The sequence below is a fragment of the Dipteris shenzhenensis genome, chromosome 18, assembly GCF_047967505.1.
Source record: "Dipteris shenzhenensis isolate YYH24624 ecotype China chromosome 18, Dip_SZ_1.0, whole genome shotgun sequence".
In the NCBI taxonomy this organism is placed as follows: Eukaryota; Viridiplantae; Streptophyta; class Polypodiopsida; order Gleicheniales; family Dipteridaceae; genus Dipteris; species Dipteris shenzhenensis.
Genome location: NC_141613.1, coordinates 54,193,555 through 54,221,125, shown reverse-complemented (window position 1 = coordinate 54,221,125; position 27,571 = coordinate 54,193,555). Strand labels below are relative to the sequence as shown.

Genomic DNA, 27,571 nt, shown 5'->3' with positions numbered 1-27,571 from the left:
GAAAAGTAGTATATCATTAAGAGAGATACATTCAAAGATGCTCCAAAAAGGAACAACCTACTCAGAAACTAGAAGCGGTGAAAGAGAGTCCGAGCATGATATAAAGACGATAAAGCCATGTAGTAGCGACACCATGCAAAAAAGTAATGATAGTCCGGTGTAGAGGCACATCTCCCAAACAACCAAAAAGAGGCGCCAGGTCTAAAGATAAGATCCCAATCTAGAAAGAAAACCTCTGGTAGCTAGGCAGCTCTAAAGCAGATGCAAAACCATCCCCTTGGGATGGGGACAAGAAGGGCAATCCGATGATGCTATATTCTTGGCAGCCAAGAAAGAGTCCATCGGTAGTACGCCTACCAAACACCACCATAAGAAGAGCCGCTGTTTGAGACGAAGACTACCTTTCCAAATGCAGCGAAGACAAACCTTCCACCAGGCTAGAGGTTTGTCAATATGCCAAATAAAAATCCACACTCCTGCATCCATGGTTGTGGGAGTAAAAGAGATAAGCTTTCTTGGCGGTAAGGTCTGCAAATGAAAAAGTAGAATAACCCGGCTCCCTGATCAAACTTTTAATCCATCAAAAAAAGAGTAGTAAACAGATGGGGGACAGGCTGAAAGCGTTGTAACATGGTGGTGAGGATACGCTGAATAGGCCTATGATGTAAACCCAAGCAAAATTGTCTCCTGGCTTGAGGGAAAGTAAGTGTGACACCTCGATGATCCACCATATCAGCCATAGTAGAGATACCCAGGAGATGCAGAAAATAAGCATTTCTAACCTGAAGTTGAGCCAATAGAGGATCAAAGACATGGCTCTAATGAATGCTCTAGAGGCAGGCAGTATTGCTAGGACTTGGAGGACAGCCCGACCAATGTTAATGCTCTAGTAGGAGCTGCTATGCATGGAGCAATCTATAGAAAAGTGATAGCCACGAATGCGACCATAAAGATGCCCAAAAGCACATTGACATAGCAGGAATCCAATGTCCAAAAGCATCAATGCAAAGAGAGGTAATTAGACAAGAAAGCATAAGCATCCATGGCAGATGCTGCTCGAGAAAAGTAAACAAAAGGGTGGCCTTGCGAGCTATCACATGAGTGTGAGTGTTTAAGATATTCAAGCCCCCATGCAATTTGGGTTAACAAACATAATTGTAATGGAGAAGCCAAAGTGCCTTATAGTCAGTTTAGTGCGCCAAAAGCATTCCATAGCCCTTGGAGCTAAATTTTTGAATATCTGAAAAAGACCAAAGGATAAGTGGTGGGAAATGAAATTGCACATAGGCCATAATGATGGATTGCAGAATTTGGAGACGGACATGTAATGGCCATGTAGAAAGTTTCCACTAATCAATCTTATGAAAAGTTTTTGAAGTGCGTAGAGCCTTTCCTGTGGTAATGAGATATGCCAACCAATGGGGTGTCCTAAATGGGACACGATCTCATCCGGGGGCAATACAAGCCCAGGCCATAAAATGCGATGCCAACACACTCCTGCAAAGGCAAGAGTTTGGGCTTTGCAAAATTCACTCTTAACCCGGCTACAACACCCAAGAAGTCTGCATAAGATGCTGGACATTGGAATGTGAATTCGGAGTCATCTGCATAGGACTGTCCAACAAAGGAGCACCTCCAAGAAAATGATTACCATGCAACACCGGTGTAAAACTAAATCATCCATGTACATAAGAAGTTGATGAGTGGTATGCCAAAAGTAAAGCATTAAGGGGACAGCCCTGACGAACTGAGCGTCCTAAAGTCCCTGGAGAAGAGAGTGCATCAGAGAAAAGACAAGATGCTGTGCCACCTTCATAAAGCCAATAAACCACTCTTTCTATTTTAGGTTCAAAACCCAACTGCTGCATGATATCAGCGATAAAGTCCCATCTAATAGTATCAAAGGCTTTTTGAATATCGATCTTCTTCATGTTCAAAACATCCTGATGCGTATTTAGCTTATTCAATACCAATAAAGGCATTTGCAATGTTATCCATAATTTGTCTACAAGGTACAAATCCATATTGCACCGATATACACAATACGAGCATGAGAGGGCAGCAAACAACACACACACACACATACATTTTTTAAAAGTGAAATACATAAACTTTATATTATAGTGAGCGCGCACACACACACTTTTTTTTTTTTTGGGGTAATATCCAGTGCAGTATATTTATATGCTCATAAATTTACATGATGGGAGGTCTCCGAAATGGAGAGTATCCCAAAGATCAGAAACATAACAAGAAAAGCTCTATGCAAGAAGCATCCATATCACCCTCATGGCACGCATCATATAAGGATTGCCGCAATGAGGCTCGGAAAGATTCATATGACTTGTGAATCTGCCGACCCAAGTATGCCAAATTATGCTCACTCCAGATTGTCCAAAGAGCCCAATATCTCACCCAAGAGAGAAATAGTGAGTATTGAGACAAAGACCTCATAAATCTGCCAAAGAAGAGCCATAAATGTTTCCCAAATCTGTGACTCGGGAAACGGAGCTGAAGATTATCTGAAATTCTCTTGAGGAGGATCCTAGAGCACGGGCAGTGCCAAAGCAAATGAAGAACAGTCTCTGAAGGAGCCTGACATCTTAAACATGTGGATGGTGCAATGCGACGTTTAGCAAGTGTGACCCCCACTGACAATGTGCTTGTCATACATCTCCAAAGAAAAAGTCTTTGTTTCAATGGCATTTTACACTTCCATAACATCCCGAGATTATTCCGCTACCATGAGAGGGGCTTCCTTATATGCCACAGAGAATTAGCATATTGCTGAATCCATGGAGCAGGCTGAAGAAGCTTGTAGGCTTTGACGGAGGTTAAGGCAGGAAGAGGAACAGGATGAGTGCATGTAGCAGAGGGTTGCAATTGCCAATCCGTAAGCGTGTCTGTGTCAGCCACAGGAGGAACAGGTAGAAAAGGATGTAATAAATTAGCAATTTTCTTCCATATAGACCTATGATGCATTCCCAATGCATAGGAAGCAGTGGCCTGAGGAAAAGATAAGACATAGCCCTGATCATCTACCACACCATGTATGTATCTAATTCCCAATTTCATGAGATTGTATGCCCGAACAGGTTCCTGTAAAGCGAGTGGAATGTCAAAGATGGCACTCCAATGAATACTTTCTTTTGTTACGCTCTAGCCGAGGTAGCATGACCTCAGAGGAATCAGTTGACATTTCCCTTAAAGGATCTATGTTTGTAATATATTTGTTTGCGCTTCATGTAAATGATCGGGAGGGAATTAATGTCAAGGTCCTAGGTGAGGGTTGATAGCACCAGACTAGGTGGATCTAAGGCTAAGGGCCTAGTGCAAGAAATGTGCCTAGGGGCAAAGGAAATTAAAGCTTCCCAAGTGAGGGGTGAAAAGATGCATTAGTAAGGCCCTATAATGATGACATGTGGCATCTAGATCCATCTAGGGAGATGGGGCTTGTTGGAGCTAGTGAGAGAAGGAGAAGTGTGCTTTTACGTGAATATGATTTTTGGATTCTCTGTGAGCTCTTACGCTTCAGCAAGGTTGGCTGGGTGGAACAATATCGGTGCTACTCCCGTGATCTGTCTGTAGTTAGAATAGAAGAGTTTTACATCTTTCCTCATTGAGTTTGTCCCCGAGCAATTATCAGGAGCCCATTTGACCTTAGAAAGTACTTGTTTCCAGTCAAGTATCAGAGCAATAGAGAAAGGACAGCTAGGTATCTTCCCTGCAAATCTCCCAATGACAACCTCCCAATGATCAGTAGTCCAATGACCATAAGCACAAGTCCTCATGTTGACACACATGGATGCTAGCATACAAGTCCATGGCTGTTGTTGACGGAAAAAAGTATGCAGCATAGTCGCCTTCCTTGCAAGTACATGATATCCTATATTGAGGACATTAAGTCCACCATGCATCCTAAGAGAGCACACCATTTCCATCTTCATCAGTCTCAATGCTTTCACAACAGTTTTTGTCCTCCATAACATCTCCATAGCTTGAGACATAAAGGCTGAAATATCCCTGGAGGACCAATGCAGCAAAGGCAAATAGAACTGGACATAGGACATTACAATGGACTGTACTATTCTGAGCGTGACATGAAGAGGCCAAGTAGAAATCTTCCAGTATTCCAGTTTATGTTGAAGTCTTTGGAAGATCCATTTTAGCTGCTGCTTCCTGGTGATATGCCATCCTATGGGATATCCCAAATGCGTGACTACATCTTTGGAATGCACCACTTGACCTGGCCAAAGAATAGAATGCTAGTCACATTGTTTCAGGGGAAGTAATTTAGATTTGTCAAAATTGACATGCAATCCCGCTGCCAAACCATACAATGAAAGAGTGGTCATAAGCATGTGAACTTCCCGGGGAGAATTCTGTGGCATAAAGAAGGAATCATCAGCATATGCTTGTGCCAAAAAAGATGCAGCCCCAGGGATTTTAAGACCAGTCATCTGTCCTGTGTTTGTAAGATGATCAAGATACATTAAAAGGGGATGGGTCGCAATGGCATAGAAGAGAGCACTAAGAGGGCAGCCCTGTCTAACTGATCGACCCAATGTCCATGACCGAGACAAATGACCCCCAAGAATGCACTGAGAAGTAGAGCCAGAATAAAGCCAGTAAGCTGCATTTGCTATCTTGGGACCAAAGCCCAACTTTGTCATGATTTGAGAGATAAAATCCCATTGAACAGTGTCAAATGCCTTAGCAATATCCACTTGCAATGTAAGCACATCTTGATGCGAATACTTAGCATATTCAATTGCAGTCAAGGCATTGGATATATTGTCATGGATTTGTCTTCGCGGCACAAACCCATACTGATGAGGATGAAGTCCCGCACCCAGTATCCTGTGAAGCCTATGCACAATCATTTGGGCAATGAGTTTGTAAACTACAAGCATCAAAGTAATAGGCCTCCAATATGACATATGTGGGGATGCCCTTCTTCAATACCCCTACCCAATTTTGAAGGATAGGAGCTGAAGTAGAAGCCTGTCCTGGTGAGGGAGAAGAAGCATCCCATTGACGAGATTGAAGGGGGCGTTGCTTCAATACAACCACCTTCTTAGGTTGTTGAAAACCATCCTGATCAATCCCCGCAGATTCCTTCATCTTCTGTTTTCCTTTATCTTTTCCTTTTCCAGCAAGTGACTGCACCTGATTGATTGGTTTTGCATTCTTTGCTCCATTTCTATTTGCTGTCTTAGCTTGCAAATGCTCATTCTTTTCTCGTGTCTGGGGCGGCAAGGCATTGGGAGGGGGATGATGTAGAACCATTGGGCATTTAGAGGCTAGATGCCCAAACTTGTGGTAGGCAAAACAAGCTCCTGCAAACACGCCCCACTTCAATTCAAAATACTTTTTTCCCAATTGCACTCCCTCAACTTCCACTACAATAGAAGGAGGGGTAGGTGTATCAGTGTCCCAGAGAATGGAGAACCTGTTACGGTTTCCCATGGGGCGTGGATGACAAATGACCTGTCCCAAAGAAGTAGCCAGGCCAGGCAACTCTTCACGCATATAGTCCGGGAAGTTAACAACCTCAACCCATACAGGACAATGATGTCGTATAAGACTTTGATAATCCTTGTTTGGGGACCAGGGCATAGCATCCCGTAAAACAGGGGAGAGAACTTAAGAAGCCTCTGCTTGCACGAAGCATCTGATAAATGCACCTCATAAAAGCCTCTGGAAGCAAAATACACTCCCTCTACAAAGCATCCTCCAAGGATGGACTTAATCCACTGCGTGACATCACTGGCCGTTGGGATTCTTCCTGGAAAGAAAATTATAACCGCAGTTTGAGACAACTTCCTGAGAGGATTCACGAGGGACGGCAATTAAATTTGTACGTGACCTCTGGAACCGGTTTGCCCCATTCCTGTCGTGACTGCTGAAAGTCATCCTTAAGGGTGTCAAACACGTATTGAGCTTCCATAGTAAGTTCATCATCTTGTGATGCAGGCTCTGATAGGCGGCGCTTAGCATCTGTGGGTCTTTCTTTTCGAGCATAGGTACAAACATCCAAACCTGAAGCCATGATTGAAATACAACAAGACAAGAAGGAAAAAAAGAGCGTACAGACACAGGGCTGTACGGAGAAGTACAGAAACAACAAACGTGTACGGAGCTGGAGATGTGGTCTTTTTGAAATCTGTATGGAGATGCAGACGGGACTGTACGGAACTGTGAGCAGAAGTGCACGGAGGTACGTCCACCTAACCTATACGAAATTTGCAACCTAGGTTTGTATGGACGTACGAACAACGCGCACACACACACACTTTTTTTTGGTAATATCCAGTGCATATATTTATATGATCATAAATTTACATGATGGGAGGTCTCCAAAATGGAGAGTATCCCAAGGTTCAGAAGCATAAAAAGAAAAGCTGTATGCAAGAAGCATCCATATCACCCTCATGGCAGACATCATATAAGGATTGCCGCAATGAGGCTCGGAAAGATTCATATGACTTGTGAATCTGCCGACCCAAGTATGCCAAATTATGCTCACTCCAGATTGTCCAAAGAGCCCAATATCGCACCCAAGAGAGAAATAGTGAGTATTGAGACAAAGACTTCATAAATCTGCCAAAGAGCCAGAAATGTTTCCCAAATCTGTGACTCGGGAAACGGATCCGAAGATAATCTGAAATTGTCCTGAGGAGGATCTTAGTACACGGGCAGTGCCAAAGCAAATGAATAACAGTCTCTGAAGGAGCTTGACATCTTAAACATGTGGATGGTGCAATGCGACGTTTAGCAAGTGTGACCCCCACTGACAATGTACCTGTCATACATCTCCAAAGAAAAAGTCTTTGTTTCAATGGCATTTTACACTTCCATAACATCCTGAGATTCTTCCGCCACCATGAGAGGGGCTTCCTTATATGCCACAGAGAATTAGCATATTGCTGAATCCATGGAGCAGGCTGAAGAAGCCTATAGGCTTTGATAAAGGTTAAGGCAGGAAGAGGAACAGGATGAGTGCATATAGCAGAGGGTTGCAATTGCCAATCCGTAAGCCTGTCGGTGTCAGCCACAGGAGAAACAGGTAGAAAAGGATGTAATAAATCAGCAATTTTCTTCCATATAGACCTAGGATGGATTCCCAATGCATAGGAAGCAGTGGCCTGAGGAAAAGATCAGACATATCCCTGATCATCTACCACATCATGTATGTATCTAATTCCCAATTTCATGAGATTGTAGGCCCGAACAGGTTCCTGTAAAGCTAGCAGAATTGCAAAAATGGCACTCCAATGAATACTTTCTTTCCTCATTGAGTTTGTTGTCCCCGAGCAACTATCAGGAGCCCATTTGACCTTAGAAAGTACTTGTTTCCAGTCAAGTATCAGAGCAGTAGAGAAAGGACAGCCATGTATCTTCCCTACAAATCTCCCAATGACAACCTCCCAATGATCAGTAGTCCAATGACCATAAGCACAAGTCCTCATGTTGACACACATGGATGCTAGCATACAAGTCCATGACTGTTGTTGGCAGAAAAAAGTATGCAGCATAGTCGCCTTCCTTGCAACCACATGATATCTTATATTGAGGACATTAAGTCCACCATGCATCCTAGGAGAGCACACTTCATTAGTCTCAATGCTTTCACAGCAGTTTTTGTCCTCCATAACATCTCCATAGCTTGATAGATGACCAAACTTGTGACAGGCAAAACAAGCATCTGCAAACACACCCCATTTCAATTCAAAAAACTTTTTTCCCAATTGCACTCCCTCAACTTCCACTGCAATAGAAGGAGGGGTAGGTGTATCAGTGTCCCAGAGAATGCAGAACGTGTTACGGTTTCCCATAGGGCGTGGAGGACAAATGACCTGTCCCAAAGAAGCAGCCAGGCTAGGCAATTCTTCATGCATATAGTCCGGGAAGTTAACAACCTCAACCTATACAGGACAATGATGTCGTATAAGACTTTGATAATCCTTGTTTGGGGACCAGGGCATAGCGTGTACCATCTGCTTCCTGTAAAAGAGGGGAGAAAGCTCAAGTAGCCTCTGCTTGCACAAAGCATCGGATAAATGCACCTCATAAAAGTCTCTAGATGCAAAATATACTCCCTCTACAAAGCATCCTCCAAGGATGGACTTAATCCATTGTGCGACATCACTGGCTGCTGGGATTCTTCCTGGAAAGAAGATTATAACCGCGGTTTGAGATAACTTCCTGAGAGGATTCACGAGGGATGGTAATTTCAATTTGTACGTGACCTCTGGAACTGGTTTGCCCCATTAATGTCATGACTGCTGAAAGTCATTCTTAAGGGTATCAAAGACGTATTGAGCTTTCATAGTAAGTTCATCATCTTGTGTTGCAGGCTGTGAAGGACGTCGCTTAGCATCTGCGGGTCTTTCTTTTCGAGCATATGTACAAACATCCGAACCTGAAGCCATGATTGAGATATGACAAGGGAAGAGGGACTGTACGGAGGAGTATAGAATGGAAACAAGCGGGACACATGACTGTACGGAAAAGTACCAGAGCAAGACTCGGGACTTGTACGGAAAAGGAACGGGATTGTACGGACAACGTTGGACTGTACGAAAGTACACATGGGGATGTACGGAAAGAAACGTGACTGTACCGAGATGCACACGGGCACGGGGGAGACTGGATGGTACGAAAGTACGAACATGCTGTACGGACGTACGGAAGGGTCTGCAGGAAAAAGTACGACGATGCGAACAGATACGAAGCTGCGTTCGGAGCTGTGCGGAGGAAAACCAGACCTGACATAGGTTGTCGTACTGTCGTACAGAAACCGTACGGCAACTGTATAGATGTATGGACCGTACACACACACACACACACACACTTTTTTTTTTAGTAAAATCCAGTGTATTTATATTCTCATAAATTTACAAGATGGGAAGTTCCAAAATGGAGAGTATCCCAAAGATCAGAAACATAAAAAGAAAAGCTCTATGCAAGAAGCATGTATATCACCCTCATGACAGGCATCATATAAGGATTGCCGCAATGAGGCTCAGAAAGATTCATATGACTTGTGAATCTGGCGACCCAAGTATGCCAAATTATGCTCACTCCAGATTGTCCAAAGAGCCCGATATCTCATTCACCCATGAGAGAAATAGTGAATACTGAGACAAAGACCTCATAAATCTGCCAAATAACCAAAAATGTTTCCCAAATCTGTGACTCGGGAAACAGAGCCGAAGATGATCTGAAATTCTCCCAAGGAGGTTCCTAGAACACGGGCAGTGCCAAAGCAAATGAGGGATAGTCTCTGAAGGAGCCTGACATCGTAAACATGTGGATGGTGCAATGTGACGTTTGGCAAGTGTGATTCCCACTGACAATGTGCCGATCATGCATCTCCAAAGAAAAAGTCTTTGTTTCAAAGGCATTTTACACTTCCATAATATCCGGAGATTCTTCTGCCACCACGAGAGGAGCTTCCTGATATGCCACAGAGTATTAGCATATTGCTGAATCCATGGAGCAGGCTGAAGAAGCCTGTAGGCTTTGATGGAGGTCAAGGCAAGCAGAGGAACAGGATGAGAGCATGTAGCAGAGGGTTGCAATTGCCAATCCATAAGCCTGTCTGTGCCAGCCACAGGAGGAACAGGTAGAAGAGGATGTAACAAATCAGCAATTTTCTTCCATATCGACCTATGATGCATTCCCAATGCATAGGAAGCAGTGGCCTGAGGAAAAGATAAGACATAGCCCTGATCATCTACCACATCATTTATGTATCTAATTCCCAATTTCATGAGATTATATGCCCGAACAGGTTCCTGTAAAGCAAGTGGAATGTCAAAGATGGCACTCCAATGAATACTTTCTTTCCTCATTGAGTTTGTCCCCGAGCAGTTATCGGGAGCCCATTTGACCTTAGAAAGTACTTGTTTCCAGTCAAGTATCAGAGCAGTAGAGAAAGGACAGCCAGGTATCGTCCCTACAAATCTCCCAATGATCAGTAGTCCAATGGCCATATGCAGATGTCCTCATGTTGACACACATGGATGCTATCATACAAGTCCATGGCTGTTGTTGACGGAAAAAAGTATGGAGCATAGTCGCCTTCCTTGCAAGTACATGATATCTTATATTGAGAACATTAAGTCCACCATGCATCCTAGGAGAGCACACCATTTCCATCTTCATCAGTCTCAATGCTTTCACATCACTAATTCAAAAGGGGTTTCATGCGAGCTCGGATTTTGCCACTTCTTTAATTTGCGAAGATCATTTTGATGGATGATATGAACCGCATAAGCACAAGAATCCTTTTCAGAGGAGGTGAGCTGCCTATAAGAGCTGATTGCATCCATTTGTTGCTTGTGAGATTGAGCCCATTTCACACACACACACACACATGCATGCACACACACAACCATGTGCATGCCTACACGAAATATGGTTCTACTATAGGGTGGCAACATATATTTCTGTGTGGGAAACCTCCAAAAGAGGAAAAAAACCCACCATGAAGTACAAAAGTCAAAAGATTACAAGTGTGCTTCTGAGAAAAACCTCAGAAGTCTGCCAGAAAATATAAAAAACTGGTTACAAGTCACTTGGAGGAGGATCAAGTAAAATATCCTCTAAAGTGAGATAATTAGCTTGCAAAAGACCATGTAACGGAGTGACATCACCATCACACACACACACACATTTTTTTTTTTGGGTAGAATCTTTGAGTCATTATATTACAAAAAAGCTATCCCAAAAAGGAAGAGCTATAATACATCAAGAGAAAATCTCATTGTATATTTGTATATTTGGATCATGATGTGTATTTGTATCACACACACACACTTTTTTTGGGTGAAACCTTTGATTGATTATATTATATGAGTAGCAACCTCAAAACAAGGTGCTACAATTACATCAACTGAAAATTTCAGTATATGCCAAGAAGACCTCATGATCTATGCAGCAGGTCTGCAAGCAATCAAAGAAAGATTGCTGCAGAAAACGCCTAAAAAACTCAAACAGAGAGAAGTAGGATCACCAAAGACTCTACAATTCCTATATGTCCATAAAGTCCATAGTGCCGAGTAGCGAACCCAAACGAAGAAGAGATGAAACTCCGGTCTGGATGGATGAAACCCAAATAGTTAGAAGAACTTCCCAAACGGAACAGATGGGAATCTTGCTCGCAAGCGCTGTCGAAGCAGATATAAAAACTCACGAGAGCACGGACAATGCCAAAACAAGTGAGGCACAATCTCCGAAGAAGCAGAACATCTGTGGCAAAGTGTAGGAGCAATGTGTTGATGAGCTAATAGCTGTCCAGATGCAAACACTCCCAAAAGAACTTGCCAAAAGAAAACCTGTTGCCGAAGCGGTATCTCACACACACACTTTTTTTTAATAGTAATATCCAGTGCTGTATTTATATGCTCATAATTTTACAAGATGGGAAGTCTCCAAAATGGAGAGTATCCCAAAGATCAGAAACATAAAAAGAAAAGCGCTATGCAAGAAGCATCTATATCACCCTCATGGCAGGCATCATATAAAGATTGCCGCAATGAGGCTCGGAAAGATTCATATGACTTGTGAATCTGCCGACCCAAGCTTGTCCCATGGATTCAGCAATATGCTAATACTCTGTGGCATATCAGGAAGCCCCTCTCATGGTGGCGGAAGAATATCCGGATATCATGGAACTGTAAAATGCCATTGAAACAAAGACTTTTTCTTTGGAGATGCATGACAGGTACATTGTCAGTGGGAGTCACACTTGCCAAACGACGCATTGCAGCATCCACATGTTTAAGATGTCAGGCTCCTTCAGAGACTGTCCCTCATTTGCTTTGGCACTGCCCGTGTTCTAGGAACCTCCTCGGGAGAATTTCAGATCATCTTCGGCTCCGGTTCCCAAGTCACAGATTTGGGAAACATTTTTGGTTATTTGGAAGATTTATGAGGTCTTTGTCTCAATACTCACTATTTCTCTCTTGGGTGAGATATTGGGCTCTTTGGACAATCTGGAGTGAGCATAATTTGGTATCTCACACACACACACACACACTTTTTTTTAAGAGTAATATCCAGTGCTGTATTTATATGCTCATAAATTTACAAGATGGGAAGTCTCCAAAATGGAGAGTATCCCAAAGATTAGAAACATAAAAAGAAAAGCTCTATGCAAGAAACATCTATATCACCCTCATGGCAGGCATCATATAAAGATTGCCGCAATGAGGCTCGGAAAGATTCATATGACTTGTGAATCTGCCGACCCAAGTATGCAAAATTATGCTCATTCCAGATTGTCCAAAGAGCCCAATATCTCACCCAAGAGAGAAATAGTGAGTATTGAGACAAAGACCTCATAAATCTGCCAAATAACCAAAAATGTTTCCCAAATCTATGACTGGGGAAACGGAGCCGAAGATGATTTGAAATTCTCCCGAGGAGGTTCCTAGAACACGGGTAGTGCCAAAGCAAATGAGGGACAGTCTCTGAAGGAGCCTGACATCTTAAACATGTGGATGCTGCAATGCGTCGTTTGGCAAGTGTGACTCCCACTGACAATGTGCCTGTCATGCATCTCGAAAGAAAAAGTCTTTGTTTCAAAGGCATTTTACACTTCCATGATATCCGGAGATTCTTCCGCCACCATGAGAGGGGCTTCTTGATATGCCACAGAGTATTAGCATATTGCTGAATCCATGGAGCAGGCTGAAGAACCTGTAAGCTCCTGATCTGGAGCAGCCAGGTGACAGATGATACAGGTCGCCAGCTTGGAGAAAGATCCCATATCCCTTGGGCGCTTTGGGTGCGTGGGCCCGCGCACTCGCTCCGGGTTTGGAGGGACGTCTACAGTCAGCAGAGCCCAGGCGAGCTAGCAGCAGCAGCAGTAGGTATGGCACGTGGGATCCAGGCTCGGCGAGCGGAGATTGATGCTGCCATTCCTGCAGGTTGGAGGATTCCCATGATCACCAGACAGCTCTTCCCGGGAGATGAGAGGTGGCTAGGGCAGTTCACACCCCGTGGCATTCCTTTGGTGGTTGCAGGCCTTTTCTCGAACTCCTCGATCCACTTCTTCTCCGTCGCCGATGATAGCTGTCTCTAGAGCAGAGAGGCCATGATTGACCCCCAGCTTCCCTGGCAGCGTCTTCGCATCATAGGGCTGCAAGGGAAAACGTGGCATATAGACCCCCTGATTATGCAGGACCAGGAGTGGAGACTCTGGATCTGGGAGGGCCGTTCCTTGACAGAGGTGGAGTGGGACCCAGGGGAGTGGCGCTGGCCACCATTGGAGACCTCAAAGAACCCTACCCCCTTGTTCTCTTACAGTGCGCGTACTGGTAGGCGAGCTCTTGGGGCTTTCCAGCGCGGGCTACCCACACAGGCACATAGTTGGTATGCCCAAGGGATATCTCTGGTCTTTCTTCGCACATTCTGGAAGACTCTTTGGGCAAGCTGGCGGCCGAGGAAGATCTCTTACTTTCTTTGGATGGTGGCCCACAAGGGGCTACCAGTTGGCAGCTGGCTGAGGCAGATGGGGTAGGAGGGGCACTGCCAGATGTGTTTTAAGGAGGAGTCGTCCCTGAAGCACTGCCTTTGGAGATGCTCGCATGCTCAGACAGTTTGGAAGGGAGTCATGGGGATCTTAGCGAGGGCTGCACCCGAGCTAGGACCGGTCACTTGGGGAGCCGTTTGCTGGTGCAGCACTGAGATGGGACATCACTTGGCTTATGAGTTTTCTAGGCAGGATCCAGTTTTCTTCATCACGCATGCCACCTGGGCATACATGGATAGCTTCCCTTGGCATCTGACAGAGACAGATGCAGGAGCGATGACTCGGCACCCAGTTTGGGAGATCATAGGGAGCATTGTAGGCTAGCATATCTGGACTTCCAGATGCACGCAGACCTTAGGAGATCAGGCTTCTTCTGCTACCCAGACCCTAGTAGACATTTGGAGCACGATCATTCACACGCTCAAGGGTCAGTGGGATCAGATTCAGGGGGAGTCCCGGGCAGGGAAGGAGAAGAGACGGCGCTTCCTTCGCGACTGGGACCACCAAGAGTTGTTCTTCCAGCACTCTGCTCAGAGTCTTCAGTGGCATTACTCCCCCCCACCGTGGCTGTTTGTCCACTCTCCGATGATTATGCCTGAGAGGCTTGTAATTAGTATTTTGGTTCCTCGGGCTGTATCCATTTTGTGATTGCAGCCCGCTGGCCTTTAGGCCCTCTTGTACCCTCGTTTTCAAGTAATATAACTAGCACTACTTTTTGCGTTAAAAAAAATAATTCGAGAAATGACCTGCCATACTGGACGATAGTGCATGCCGAAACCATATTTTGCAGCAGCCAAAGGGAAAGATAAAATTTATGTGTGGTATTGTCCTTCCAGTTAGGAGAATTATTGAAGTCACCACAAAGTAGAGCATTTGAAGACCAAGGATATTGCTTTATGGAGTCCCACATTTGAGCTCTAGAAGCTGAATTTTGAGAGGCATACAAGGAGCCTATTTCAAAAATCTCTCCATTGATTACATTGGATAATCATCCATCGGCCACCAAGATCATTATATGCTATCAAGGGCTGCAGATCATGTTTGGCTAAAATGCACGGCCCAGAGAATTGTTCAGATCCTGCATAAAATATGACATATCCTGAAAATAACCCATGCTGGCTGGCAAAAGAATGCTGATTATGCTCTTGCAGACACACAACATCTGGATGAGTTTTATTTATATAATGCCATAGGAGCCTCCATTTATTCTGGTTGCAGAGGCCCTGTATATTATAAGAAATACATTTAAGAGAAGCACGCATGAAAATATGTACAAGAGATGAATAATCCTAAAAAAGAAAGGGAGGCATCAAGCCTCTGCCATTGCCACAGGGTCTTGCTGACCCTCAGAATCCAATTCCCTGACTAAATCTTCTTCACAAAGTGGAAAACCCTTCTTGACTGCATTAACCCATGCCTTTGAGATGGGGTTGCTCAAAGAGGTAGAAGGTTGACCCGGAGAAGGAGCAGAAGCATCCCAATTACGAGATTGGAGAGGTCTTTGTTTGAGAGGCACCGTCTTCTTAGCAGTCTGCCATCCCTCGTGAGAAGATGAATTATTTTCCACTAACTTGCTTTTTCCTTTATCCTTGTTTTGAGCTGAATTGGCCTGGCTCCCTGTATGAACTGAAAGCTTTACTCCTTTCGCTTCAGTCTTTTCCACATATGTCTTCTGACCGCCTTTATTAGATGGCAGAGAAATAGCTGCTGGAGGAGGCGGATGAAGGATAGAGGGACACTTAGAAGCTAGGTGCCCAAACTTGTGACAAGAAAAACAAGCTCCAGCAAAAATGCCCCATTTGAAAGTGAAATATTTATTTCCCAAATTAACACCCTCAATCTCAACTGCAGTAGCAGAGGGGGTTGGTCTATCAGTATCCCATAAGATGCAAAAACGATTTTTATTACCTGTGGGACGAGGGGGACAGATCACTTGTCCCAATGTCATGGCTAAGCCTGGAAGCTCTGTTCTCATGTAATCTGGAAAATCAACCACTTCAACCCATATAGGGCAATGATGCTTGATGAGATTCGGATAGTCCTTATTAGGGGACCAGGGCATGATGTGCACCATTTGACGACCAAAAAATAAAGGGGACATTTCCAGCATCTTTTGTTTTGTCAAGGCATCCAAAAGATGAACTTCATAAAATCCTCGGGAGGCAAAATAGACTCCTTCTACATAGCATCCACCTAGGAGAGAATTCACCCATTGTCCCACATCATTAGCCGAGGGTATTTTGCCTGGGAAAAAGATGATAACTGCAGTTTGAGAGAGCTTCTTCAAAGGATGCACAAGAGAAGGCAACTTCATCTTGTAAGTGAGTTCCGGAGTAGGTAGAATCCATTCTCTTCTACTTTGTTGAAAATCCTCATTCAACATGTCAAACACATAGGAAGCATCTTCAGATGAAGAAGCTATGGGGGGGAAAGTTTCCCTTGATTGTCTTTTAGGTTCACGAGAGAGTGCTCTCTTGACATAATACTTGCTTGTTTCTGCCATTGAGGCTAAGGGATTCAGCAGGTACCAAATGGAGAGAAGCAGACGGGGCACGGGAAGGACTAACAGGCTGTACGGTAAACGAGAGAAGGGACTATACGGAGAAACTGGACTGCGACCATACAATTGTACGGAAACTGTACGACAGACAGGACAGAAGGGCAAGAGAAAAGAAAACTGTACGGCAAAAGCCTACGGGGCTGTACGGAAAGCAAACGGGATCGAACGTACGGAATCTGTACGGCGACCGTACAAATGTACGGAATCTGTACGGCTGAAAACAGAGATCACACCACAACACACACAGAGAAAACGAGGAGCTGCAGGAGGCTGAAGACTAGGCGGAAAAGAAACCCACACACACTCTACTACACACACCACACACACACACTTTTTTTTTTGGTGAAACCAGTAACTATAAAATTAGCATGAAATCAATGTACATGACATTAGACTCCAAAGGAGAGCCTAATGAAAGAACTCAAAAACAGTGAGAAAACACTTCAAGACTAGTAGCATCCAAGTCCCTCGCAGCATAACTATCATATAAAGATTGCTTGAGGGACATTCTGAAGAAAGCATATGCCTGAGGAAACTGTTGTCCCATCCTAAAATGCAATCTCTGTGTCCAAATAGTCCATCGTACCCAAAAGTGAGCCCAGTGAAGGAAAAGGAGGAATGGAGACATCTGAGGTGAGAAGCATCCAAACATCCAGAAGAGTTTCCCGAATCTGATAGAGGGAAACCGGAGTCGTAGCAAATGAGAGACATGAGTGATCAGTATTCGAGAGTGCAGGCAAGACCATAACAAATGGGGAACTGTCTCATGGTGATGAGAGCAACGGGGGCAGGAAGAGGAAGCAATACGGCGTGCTTCCAATTTCACCCCAATGGAAAAAGCTCCCACTATACATCTCCAAAGGAAGAGCCTCTGTTTCAATGGCAATTTAGCTTTCCAAAATTTCCTGAGTTTTGATTGCCACCAAGATAAAGGCCTATCCAAATTCCAAAGAGTGTTGGCATGCTTATCAATCCATGGCGGTGGAAGAAGAAATCTGTAGACCATCGAAGATGTCAAATTATGCAGTGAAAGTGAACAGGTAACAGGAGACAAGGAAATCAGATTCCAGTCCAGTAATCTGTCCTGAACTAACAACGAAGGAACATGAACAAATGGCTGCAACATAGTTGTAAGTATTCTCCAAATGCGCCTATGATGCAGACCCAAGGGGAATGTCCTGCAAGCTTGTGGAAATGAGAGCACATAACCATGTTGATCCACCACATCTCCGACAAATCTTATGCCCAATTTCATAAGATTATATGCTTTAATTGGTGCCTGTAAAGCAAGAGGAGATTCAAACACCTTGCTCTAATGGATGCTTTCCAAACGAAGAGAGTTACCATGATGGGAGGAAGCACCTGACCATTTAGCATAAGAGAGGATTCTCTTCCAGTCATGAATAAAAGCAGTAGAAATAGGACAGCCAGGAATTTTCCCCTGAAATGTGGTCATGACTGCTTCCCAGTGATCTGTAATCCAATGCCCATATGCATGAGACTTCATGTTTCCACACATAGCTGCTAGCATAATAGCCCATGGCTGTTTTTGCTGAAAGAAATCAGCAATCATAGTGCTCTTTCTTGCCAGCATATGAAACTGAAGATTGAGAATATTCGGTCCGCCATGAGTCTTAGGAGAACAAACAGACTGCATGGGAAGTAGTCGCAAAGCCTTTTTGTGAGATTCGCTTTTCCAAAATATCTCCATAGCCTGGGACATATAGGAAGCCAAATGCTTAAAAGACCAGTGAAGAAGAGGCAAGTAAAATTGCACATATGCCATAATGATAGACTGGACTATCCGAAGTCGAACATGTAGAGGCCAAGTTGACAAGTGCCAGTATTCCAGCTTCTTGTTAATCTTTTGAAGCACCCATTTAAGCTGTTGTTGAGGGGTAATATTCCAGCCAATGGGATACCCTAAATGCCTCACAATGGTATGGGGAGAAATAATGTGACCTGGCCAGAGAAGTGCATGCCAATCAGCTTCTTTCAATGCTAGAAGAGTCGATTTCTGAAAGTTGATATGCAGTCCAGCAGCTATGCCAAAATCATTCAAAGTATGCATCAAATGAGAGAGGTCACTTACAGAATTCGTGGGCATGAAATATGAATCATCAGCATATGCAGAAGAGTCGATTTCTGAAAGTTGATATGCAGTCCAGCAGCTATGCCAAAATCATTCAAAGTATGCATCAAATGAGAGAGGTCACTTACAGAATTCCTGGGCATGAAATATGAATCATCAGCATATGCCTGTGCAAGAAACGGCTGTGCCCCTGGAATTTGCAAGCCATGAAGCTGTCCTGTATCTGCGAGATGGTCCATATGCAACAATGACGGATGAGTAGCAGCGGCATATAGTAGGGAGCTAAGAGGGCATCCCTGTCTTACTGAACGGGTCATAGTCCATGTCCTTGACAACCCACTACCAAGCAGACACTGTGCAGTGGCATGAGAATACAACCAGTAAATAACATGAACGAGCCGAGGGCCAAATCCCAATTTATGCATTGTCTGAGAAATAAAATGCCAATGGACAGTATCAAATTCTTTCACAATGTCCACTTGCAGAATGAGAACATCTTGTTTAGAATATTTGGCATACTCAATTGCAAGCAAAGCATTGGAGATATTGTCAGTAATCTGCCTTCTGGGAAGAAACTTATACTACCTGGGATGAAGTCCGGCTTGCAAGATAAATCGAACCCTAAGGACAATCATCTTGGTAATGAGTTTGTAGATGACTGGCATAAGAGATATGGGCCGCCAATCAGCCATTGTCTCACACAATCTCAATTTGACAAGCCCATGTTTCCAAGAAGGGGGAAGAGATTGTTCTGCCCAAGCATGATTGATCATAAGAAGAAGAGTGTGCTTGAGATCACCCCAAAATGCACGGAAGAATTCAACAGTCAATCCATCCCAACCAGGAGAGTTGCCTTACTTAAATGACTCAAAGCATCATCTAGTTCTACCCCACACACACTTTTTTTTTTTTTTTTGGAAACCAGTAACTATATTATTAACATGAGATCAATGTACATGATATTAGACTCCAAAAGAGAGCCTAATGGAAAAACTCAAAAACAGTCAGAAAACACTTCAAGGCTAGTAGCATCCAAGTCCCTCGCAGCATAGCTATCATGTAAAGATTGCTTGAGGGACATTCTGAAGAAAACATATGCCTGAGGAAACTGTTGTCCCATCCTAGAATGCAATCTCTGTGTCCAAATAGTCTAGAGTACCCAAAAGCGAGTCCAGTGAAAGAAAAGGAGGAATGGAGACATCTGGGATGAGAAGCATCCAAACATCCAGAAGAGTTTCCCAAATCTGATAGAGGGAAACCGAAGCCGCAGCAAATGAGAAACATGAGTGATCAATAACCGAGAGTGCGGACAAGACCATAACAAATGGGGAACTGTCTCACGGTGATAAGAACAACGGGGGCTGGAAGAGGAAGCAATGCGACGTGCCGCCAATTTCACCCCAATGGAAAAAGCTCCCACTATACATCTCCAAAAGAAAAGTCTCTGTTTCAATGGCAATTTGGCTTTCCAAATTTTCTTGAGTCGTGATTGCCACCAAGATAGAGGCCTATCCAAATTCCAAAGATTGTTGGCATGCTTATCAATCCATGGCGGTGGAAGAAGAAATCTGTAAACCATCGAGGAGGCCAGATTATGCATTGAAAGCGAACAGGTTGCAAGGAATAAGGAAGTTAGATTCGAGTCCACCAATTTGTCCTGTACAAACAGTGGAGGAACAGGAACAAATGGCTGCAACATAGTTGTAAGTATTCTCCAAATGGGCCGATGATGCAGACCCAAGGGGAATGTCCTGCAAGCTTGTGGGAATGAAAGCACATAACCATGTTGATCCACAACATCTCCGATAAATCTTATGCCCAGTTTCATAAGATTATATGCTTTGATAGGCGCCTGTAAAGCGAGAGGCGATTCAAACACCTTGCTCCAATGGATACTTTCCAAGCGAAAAGAATTACCATGATTGGAAGAAGCACCTGTCCATTTAGCATAAGAGAGAATTCTCTTCCAATCATGAATAAAAGCAGTAGAGACAGGACAACCAGGAATTTTCCCTTGAAATGTGGTCATGACTGCTTCCCAGCGATCTGTAATCCAATGCCCATATGCATGGGACGTCATGTTTCCACATATAGCTGCTAACATAATAGCCCATGGCTGTTTTTGCTGAAAAAAATCAGCAATCATAGTGCTCTTTCTTGCCAGCATATGAAACTGAAGATTGAGAATATTCAGTCCCCCATGAGTCTTAGGAGAGCAAACAGCCTGCATGGGAAGAAGTCGCAATGCCTTTTTGTGAGATTTGCTTTTCCAAAATATCTCCATAGCCTGGGACATATAGGAAGCCAAATGCTTAAAAGACCAGGGAAGAAGAGGCAAATAAAATTGCACGTATGCCATAATGATAGATTGTACTATCCGAAGTCGAACATGTAGAGGCCAAGTGGACAAATGCCAGTATTCTAGCTTCTTGTTGATCTTTTGAAGCACCCATTTGAGCTGTTGTTGAGGGGTAATATTCCAGCCAATGGGATATCCTAGATGCCTCACAAGAGTGTGGGAAGGGAGGATGTGGCGAGGCCAGAGAAGTGCATGCCAATCAGCTTCTTTCAATGCTAAAAGATTGGATTTCTGAAAGTTAATATGCAGTCCAGCAGCTATGCCAAAATCATTCAGAGTATGCATCAAGTAAGAGAGGTCAGTTTGAGAATTCCTGGGCATGATATATGAATCATCAGCATATGCGTGTGCAAGAAACGGCTGTGCCCCTGGAATTTGCAAGCCATGAAGCTGCCCTGTAGTTGTAAGATGGTCCATATGCAACAATAACGGATGAGTAGCAATGGCATACAGTAGCGAACTAAGAGGGCAACCTTGTCTCACTGAGCGGGTCATAGTCCACGCTCTTGACAACCCACCACCAAGCAAACACTGCGCAGTGGCATGAGAATAGAGCCAGTAAATAATGTGGACCAGCCGAGGGCCAAATCCCAATTTATGCATAGTCTGAGAAATAAAATCCCAATGGACAGTATCAAATGCTTTGGCAATGTCCACTTGCAGAATGAGAACATCTTGTTTAGAATATTTGGCATACTCAATTGCAAGCAAAGCATTGGAGATATTATCAGTAATCTGTCTTCTTGGAACAAACCCATACTGCCTAGGATGAAGTCCTGCTTGCAAGATAAATCGAACCCTGAGGACAATCATTTTGGCAATGAGTTTGTAAATGACTGGCATAAGAGATATGGGTCGACAATCAGCCATTGTCTCACACAACCTTTTTTTGGGGATCAATTTGACAAGGCCATGTTTCCAAGAAGGAGGGAGAGATTGTTCTGCCCAAGCATGATTGATCATAAGAAGCAGAGTGTTCTTGAGATCACCCCAAAATGCACGGAAGAATTCTACAGTCAATCCATCCCAACCAGGAGAGCTGCCTTTACGTAAGTGACTCAGAGCATCATCCAGTTCATTAAGCATAAAGGGCTGCTCCAGTGCACGAGCCCGTTCCGGGGACAATATGGGCTGAACATGCATCAGAAATTGAGACCTAGCTGCATTCACTTGCATGGAATGATCAGGCTGAGGAGAGAAGAGATGCTGGAAATTACTAGAGCATTGCGATTCCAATTCTGATTTGGATGTGGTCCAGGTGCCATCATCTTGCCTGATTCTGCAAATATCCTCCTTTCGCCTATCCGCATGCAGGCTTTTAAAGAAAGCTTTGGAGGTTTAGCCCTTATCCAAAAGGGGTTTCATGCGAGCTCGGATTTGCCACTTCTTTAATTTGCGAAGATCATTTTGATGGATGATGTGAACCGCATAAGCACAGGAATCCTGTTCAGAGGAGGTGAGCTGCCTATGAGAGCTGATTAAATCCATTTGTTGTTTATGAGATTTAGCCCATTTCAGCTTAAGCCTGAGGTTTCCCATGTAACTCCGTCCATAATCTTGAATGACAGCCTACAAACGATGGGCAAGACTAATCCAGGCGAAATCCATGTCCTCTTGAGCGTGTGAAAGGAGGGGGCGGACAGCCACTCTCACCATGTTCTGAAATTGTTGATGCAACAAATAAGCACCATTAACATGGAGCAGGCGACGACCAAAAAAAGGCATATCATCTGTTAGACGTGCTATAGATAATGTCAAGCATACTGGGAAGTGATCAGATAGCAAAAGGGAATGATCAACCCATAGTGCACATGTGAATCTAGCATATTGCTGAGCATGCAACAAATACCATCTGTCAAGTCGAGCCCAGTAATGAGTAAAGGCATTGTGATGGTAAGTGTAACCCATATCTCTATCCCTTGTTGAGAGCCATAAATCTTCTGCATGCAAGAAAGAAAGCATATCTTCCCAATGTCGAAGCTCAGTGGGGATCATGTGAGAACGATGAGTGGTGTTGTCTTGGATGGCTGGCGAGTTATTAAAGTCTCCACACAAAAAGGCATTCGATGCTATTTCATAAAGATCAGCATGACAGATGCATCTGATCACCATCCATCGACCCTGGGGGTCATTGTAAGCAACTGTGGGCTGCATATCATGTTTCACCAGCATGCATACCCCCGAAAAGTTCATTGTACCAGCATAAAAGATGTCGTAACCAGCAAAATGGCCTTGCTGGCCAGCCAAGAAGTGTTGGTTGTGTTCCTGTAAAGAAATTACATGAGGGTGCATTCTATGTACATAGTGCCAAAAAAGTCTCCACTTATTGACATTGCAAAGACCTTGAACGTTGTATGAAATGCAAGTAATTGAAGTAGACATAGAAGGTATGTACAGCCGAGCCAAAAAGCATAGTGAAGGTATAAGTTGTCAGGCCTCAGCCATGACATCGACATCCACTTGGCTTCCTGGATCAGTAGGTCTATAATCCTCATCATTATCACATACACGGATTTTTTTTCTACTGTAGCTCTATATTGAAAATGACAGTTTTCTGAGAAGGTCCTGTGGGAGCCGAGAAAGGGGACTTGGATAGTTTTCTTCCCTTGCACAATACGTGAACAAGATGTCGTCTGTTAAGATCTGTTAAGATTCTGATATACCACAGACAATTAAGTAACGATGGAGAGACAGCTGTCTACTTTTTAAAATGTTTTTCAAAGCTTCTTGGTGGGTACTAGGTAAATTGGTGGTATGACAAAGCTATATTAATTGAGAAATTATCTGCTTTAGACATTTTTGGATATGGCCCTGGTAAACAGTGCTCAAGGGCAAGGTACTTTTTAACATACATTGCTTATGTTTTAGCATTTGGAATCAAAGATCCTAGCCAATTAGATGGTTATGGAAAGCGTATTGGGCTCTATCTGATGGAGATGTGTTGGCATAGGGAGACACTACTGCGACAAATTAGAGAGCAGCAAGGGGATGGCCAGACCACCATAGGACATAGAGGCTGGCCGGGCACAACGATGCGTCACAGACTTCTATACATTTGAGTAAGCCCGAGGACATAGCAGAGTGGATGACGAGGAGCTAGCCGACATGAGAGCAGTTTGGATTAGCAGCCGACACGATACCACCGAGAGAGGGACCCAGAGACCACAAGCGCGACAGAGAGTGCCTAGAGCACTTTCTATCGAGGTCCGACGATCCTAGAGAACCCTTTGGTAATAGTGAGTGGATACACATGGGAGGGAGCATACCAAGATGAGACCTAGGAGACGGGAGGAGTCTGTGGATTAGGAGGAGTGGCAGTACTATATTGATCATCCCTTACCAGGTGATCTCCATCGAGAGGTAAGATACACTCGTTAGGTTCCTATGGGTTCGGATCGAACGGCCTCCCCGAGAGGACCTCTTCATCGCAGTCTGGTCTTTCCCTTCGAAGACCTCACCCTTTGTCGGGGACCTATGAGACCTCAGCATACACAGTCCTCTATCTGAACATTGGATTTTTTGAGCCGCGGGGATGTTCTCCTTGTTGGGGACTTCAAGACGGGGACAGGTACAGCCATGTATCACTTCTAGATTTTCATGATGATTCTATCTTATTACCAGATGTTGATATAGACGAAGCTCGGATGTCTTGAGTTTGTGCAAAAAAGACGGGCCCGTCACATCCTACAGACATGCACTACTAGACATGGGTAGGATACATGATCTTATCATGTATAATGGCCTGAATCATTGGCCCTCCTTAGGTGGTTCCACTTCCTTCCCACATTGGGGGGCTCCAGGGTAGTTGACAATCTCATGGGATCTCCTACTTGCAGTTCACATACTACTGACTTCTCCATCTCATCATCACCTCCAAGAGCAAACCACACCTATTTGGTTTTTAGTATATCCGCACCATTGCCTACACTGCACACTACAACTCCACTCACACACACTACTTACCACTGCACACTCATGGGATCTCCTACTTGCAGTTCACATACTACTGACTTCTCCATCTCATCATCACCTCCAAGAGCAAACCACACCTATTTGGTTTTTAGTATATCCGCACCATTGCCTACACTGCACACTACAACTCCACTCACACACACTACTTACCATGACATACACTTTGATTACAAACTAAAGCCCAAGTACTCAGCACGTCTCTCCGATTTACTCAGAGATATTGATTACATACCCCTCATAGAGGATTGAGTGTTTTGATCACACGTTGTCTCCATGAGGCTGTCCTATACACTTTCTCATACACCACTCAATCCACTTGTGAAACCAAAAGGGGATTTTCTTAATGCTCACAAAACACGACTTGAAAGAATTGAATTAACCAAGGCACAAAAATGAGGTAGCGACAACCATCTGGGTACAATCTCCCCTCCCTAGATGAATGGCTCACGCTTCCTCATTTGAGTATTTATTATATTTCATTTGAAAACTTTGTATGAATGATGCCCATTTGATGTGCGTATCGGATATCAGTGGCTCGGTTAACAAGTGCTTGATACTTTGTTGATCCATTTTGATGAGAAATTCAGCTCCCATCAAATAATGTTTCCACATCCTTAACTCCAATTCGTTAACCACTAGCATTGGTTACAACTACAAAGAATGGTCTAGAGAAATCTGGTAGTTTCAACACAAGAGCTTTTGTTTGAGCTTCTTTTAAGGCTGCAAAGGATTTTTAACCATTAAGAATAATTTTTAGCCTATCAAATAAGAGAATTTTATAAAAGATGCTTTATCATTGATGAGCTCACATGGAAACACAAAGACAAATTCTACATTAGTGTAAATTTCAGCCTGTTAGTAACACTGTACTCATGTTTACAATGTTCTACCTAGAGAGGCCTTTAGGTAAGGATTGAATATTTAAAATTAAAAAAAAGGATTGAATAAATTCAAACAGTGGAAGTGATGATCAGGAGCTTCTTCGTGAGACACAGGTAGGGATTAGATCATAACCCATTGTATGCCTCCCTGATGCATCTATCCCTCGTTGCTATGGGAGATTGTAGGGATAGATAGATGTGCAAATATTAGAAATCTGAGCTGTACCATTAGAAACGCATACAGATGTATATTTCTTCACAAGAATCCAAACTTGACATACCAAGTTTCAGTTGTTCATTCTTTTGACTTTCTCCTTTTAAGTTTTTAATAATGTTTTAACACTCTTGAGTATTGATTTTGGCTTGATGATATACCAGAGTAGTGGCATAAAATGCTTATCTATTGTCTTCAAGGGTTTGGATGAGCCATGCCCCATTTGCACATTGCTATCATGGGCAATGTTGCTTTGTAACTTTTTAAAGCAATGGAATATCAGTTTTTACCACTTAGATGATACCTTCTTGATATTGCCCTGCATTCTTGAAGGATAGGCAAGAAACATGATATGAATTTGATTCTATCTTGGAAGTGCCTACCGGAGGATATGGTGTTGATTTCATCAATCAAGCCTATTTATTTCCTCTATTCAAAAGAGTTTTGGGGCTCTTGAATCATCACTTCTCAGATGAACATCTGGCAGTTCAGAAATTTTGTTCAATTTTATTTATTTTTGCTGAAGTTGAGTTTAAGAACTTGGAGCCCCCTGTGTACCTGTTTCCCTTTATATTTTCATTTACTAACGTGCATTTTGATCTGTCAGGTGGTTGTCTCTGTGCTTATGAAATTGTCTGGCGGCAGCCCTTCCCTAGCAAATCAACTCAATGTTGATGCATTTCTGAAGCAAGCACACTCCTATGACAAGGCATCATCTAGTCCTTTAGGATGGTATCTCAGGTATGCTTACTGGATTGAAGGAATTATCTCACGCCATGCTTTAGTCTTGCATGAATTGACAGAGATAGAAGGGGGTTTGGCGGTAGAAAGACCTTAATCCTGAAGGTCTATCAGACCAAGAGAGGCAATCAGAACTCCCGGCTTGAATGGAAGAGGTGCATGTGAGTGCGAAACGGGCGGTGTCAGCACCACAGAAAGAATGCTCTATCTATGGTCATGTTTTTGGCCTGCCATGGGTAGGCCTTTGCGAAGGTTGTGGTTTTGAGATGGGAAAAATAAAATTATTGTTACTATTTATGCTCTTTTAAGTGTTAATTTGTGGTTGGTGCACTTGTTGGGTGGGTGCATTGTTATTTTGGCTGTTCTAAATTTTCATTGGCTCCTCCCAAGTTTGGTAGAGAGTTTTGATGATTTGGGGTCCCCTTTCATGACTTTTGGGCCATTCACATTTACTCCTCTTGCACACCCTAGGGCCTCCAATTTTGTGCTCTCTCTTAGGCAGGTCTAATGAATGATAGATCATTCACCTTGTTGGCTTTCCCATTTTTTCCTGCTGTCCAAGTCAGCACCCATCAGGTTCAACTCTAGTCTGAGAGGTCTAATAATTAGAAGAGGTAGATGCTCGGGTTGCCTCATCATTCCCTACTGCTGCTGTGCTGCCATGACCTGTGGATTTCTCTCCTGTTTCCAGTCGTGTTTCCGCCCTTCCCTTTCTTTGCTTCCAGTTGCAATGGCCTGATGAATCATTTCTTTGTTGCTGCGAAATGTTTCTCCTTCTTTGTATCAGTTTTTGTGCCGGGTTTCTGTTCTTCTTCCTCCCTATCTGAATTGCAAAGCATTGAATCTTCCTCATCACAGCATGTGTCTCCTTTTCTCTCTTGTCTGTGGATTTCCTTCTTCATCTTTTTTCCTTCAAAGTGAGGATGCATCCGTATTCCCCCTTTGCTTCCTCATGCAGTTTTTGTCTGTCCCTTGTTACCCCTTCACCCTTTTAACCAACAGCACATTGGCTTTTCTGGAGTGGGCAATGCAGGGAAGACACTCCAAGCTTATCTACTATGAAGAAGAAGGACATGCCCCAACTATCTCAAGGAGTGTCCCTATTGTAGTGGTCTGAATGCAAAACATTCCTAAAGGATAAGGAGATCTGCATGTCCTATCAAGGACAGCCTTTGGAAAGCTGGTTTAATGAAATACTTTCAAGCC

General features: G+C 43.6%; 1 protein-coding gene across 2 annotated transcripts in view; it reads left to right on the top strand.

The window, feature by feature from the left end:
* Positions 1-27,571, top strand: part of LOC147891430 (Peptidase family M48 family protein) — a 105,127-nt gene that overhangs the window by 32,064 nt on the left and 45,492 nt on the right. For both annotated transcript variants that reach the window (XM_087389447.1, XM_087389446.1), the window contains one exon: positions 26,232-26,365. In XM_087389447.1, the coding sequence (XP_087245573.1) occupies positions 26,232-26,365 (134 nt within the window). The remainder of the gene's footprint in view (positions 1-26,231; positions 26,366-27,571) is intronic.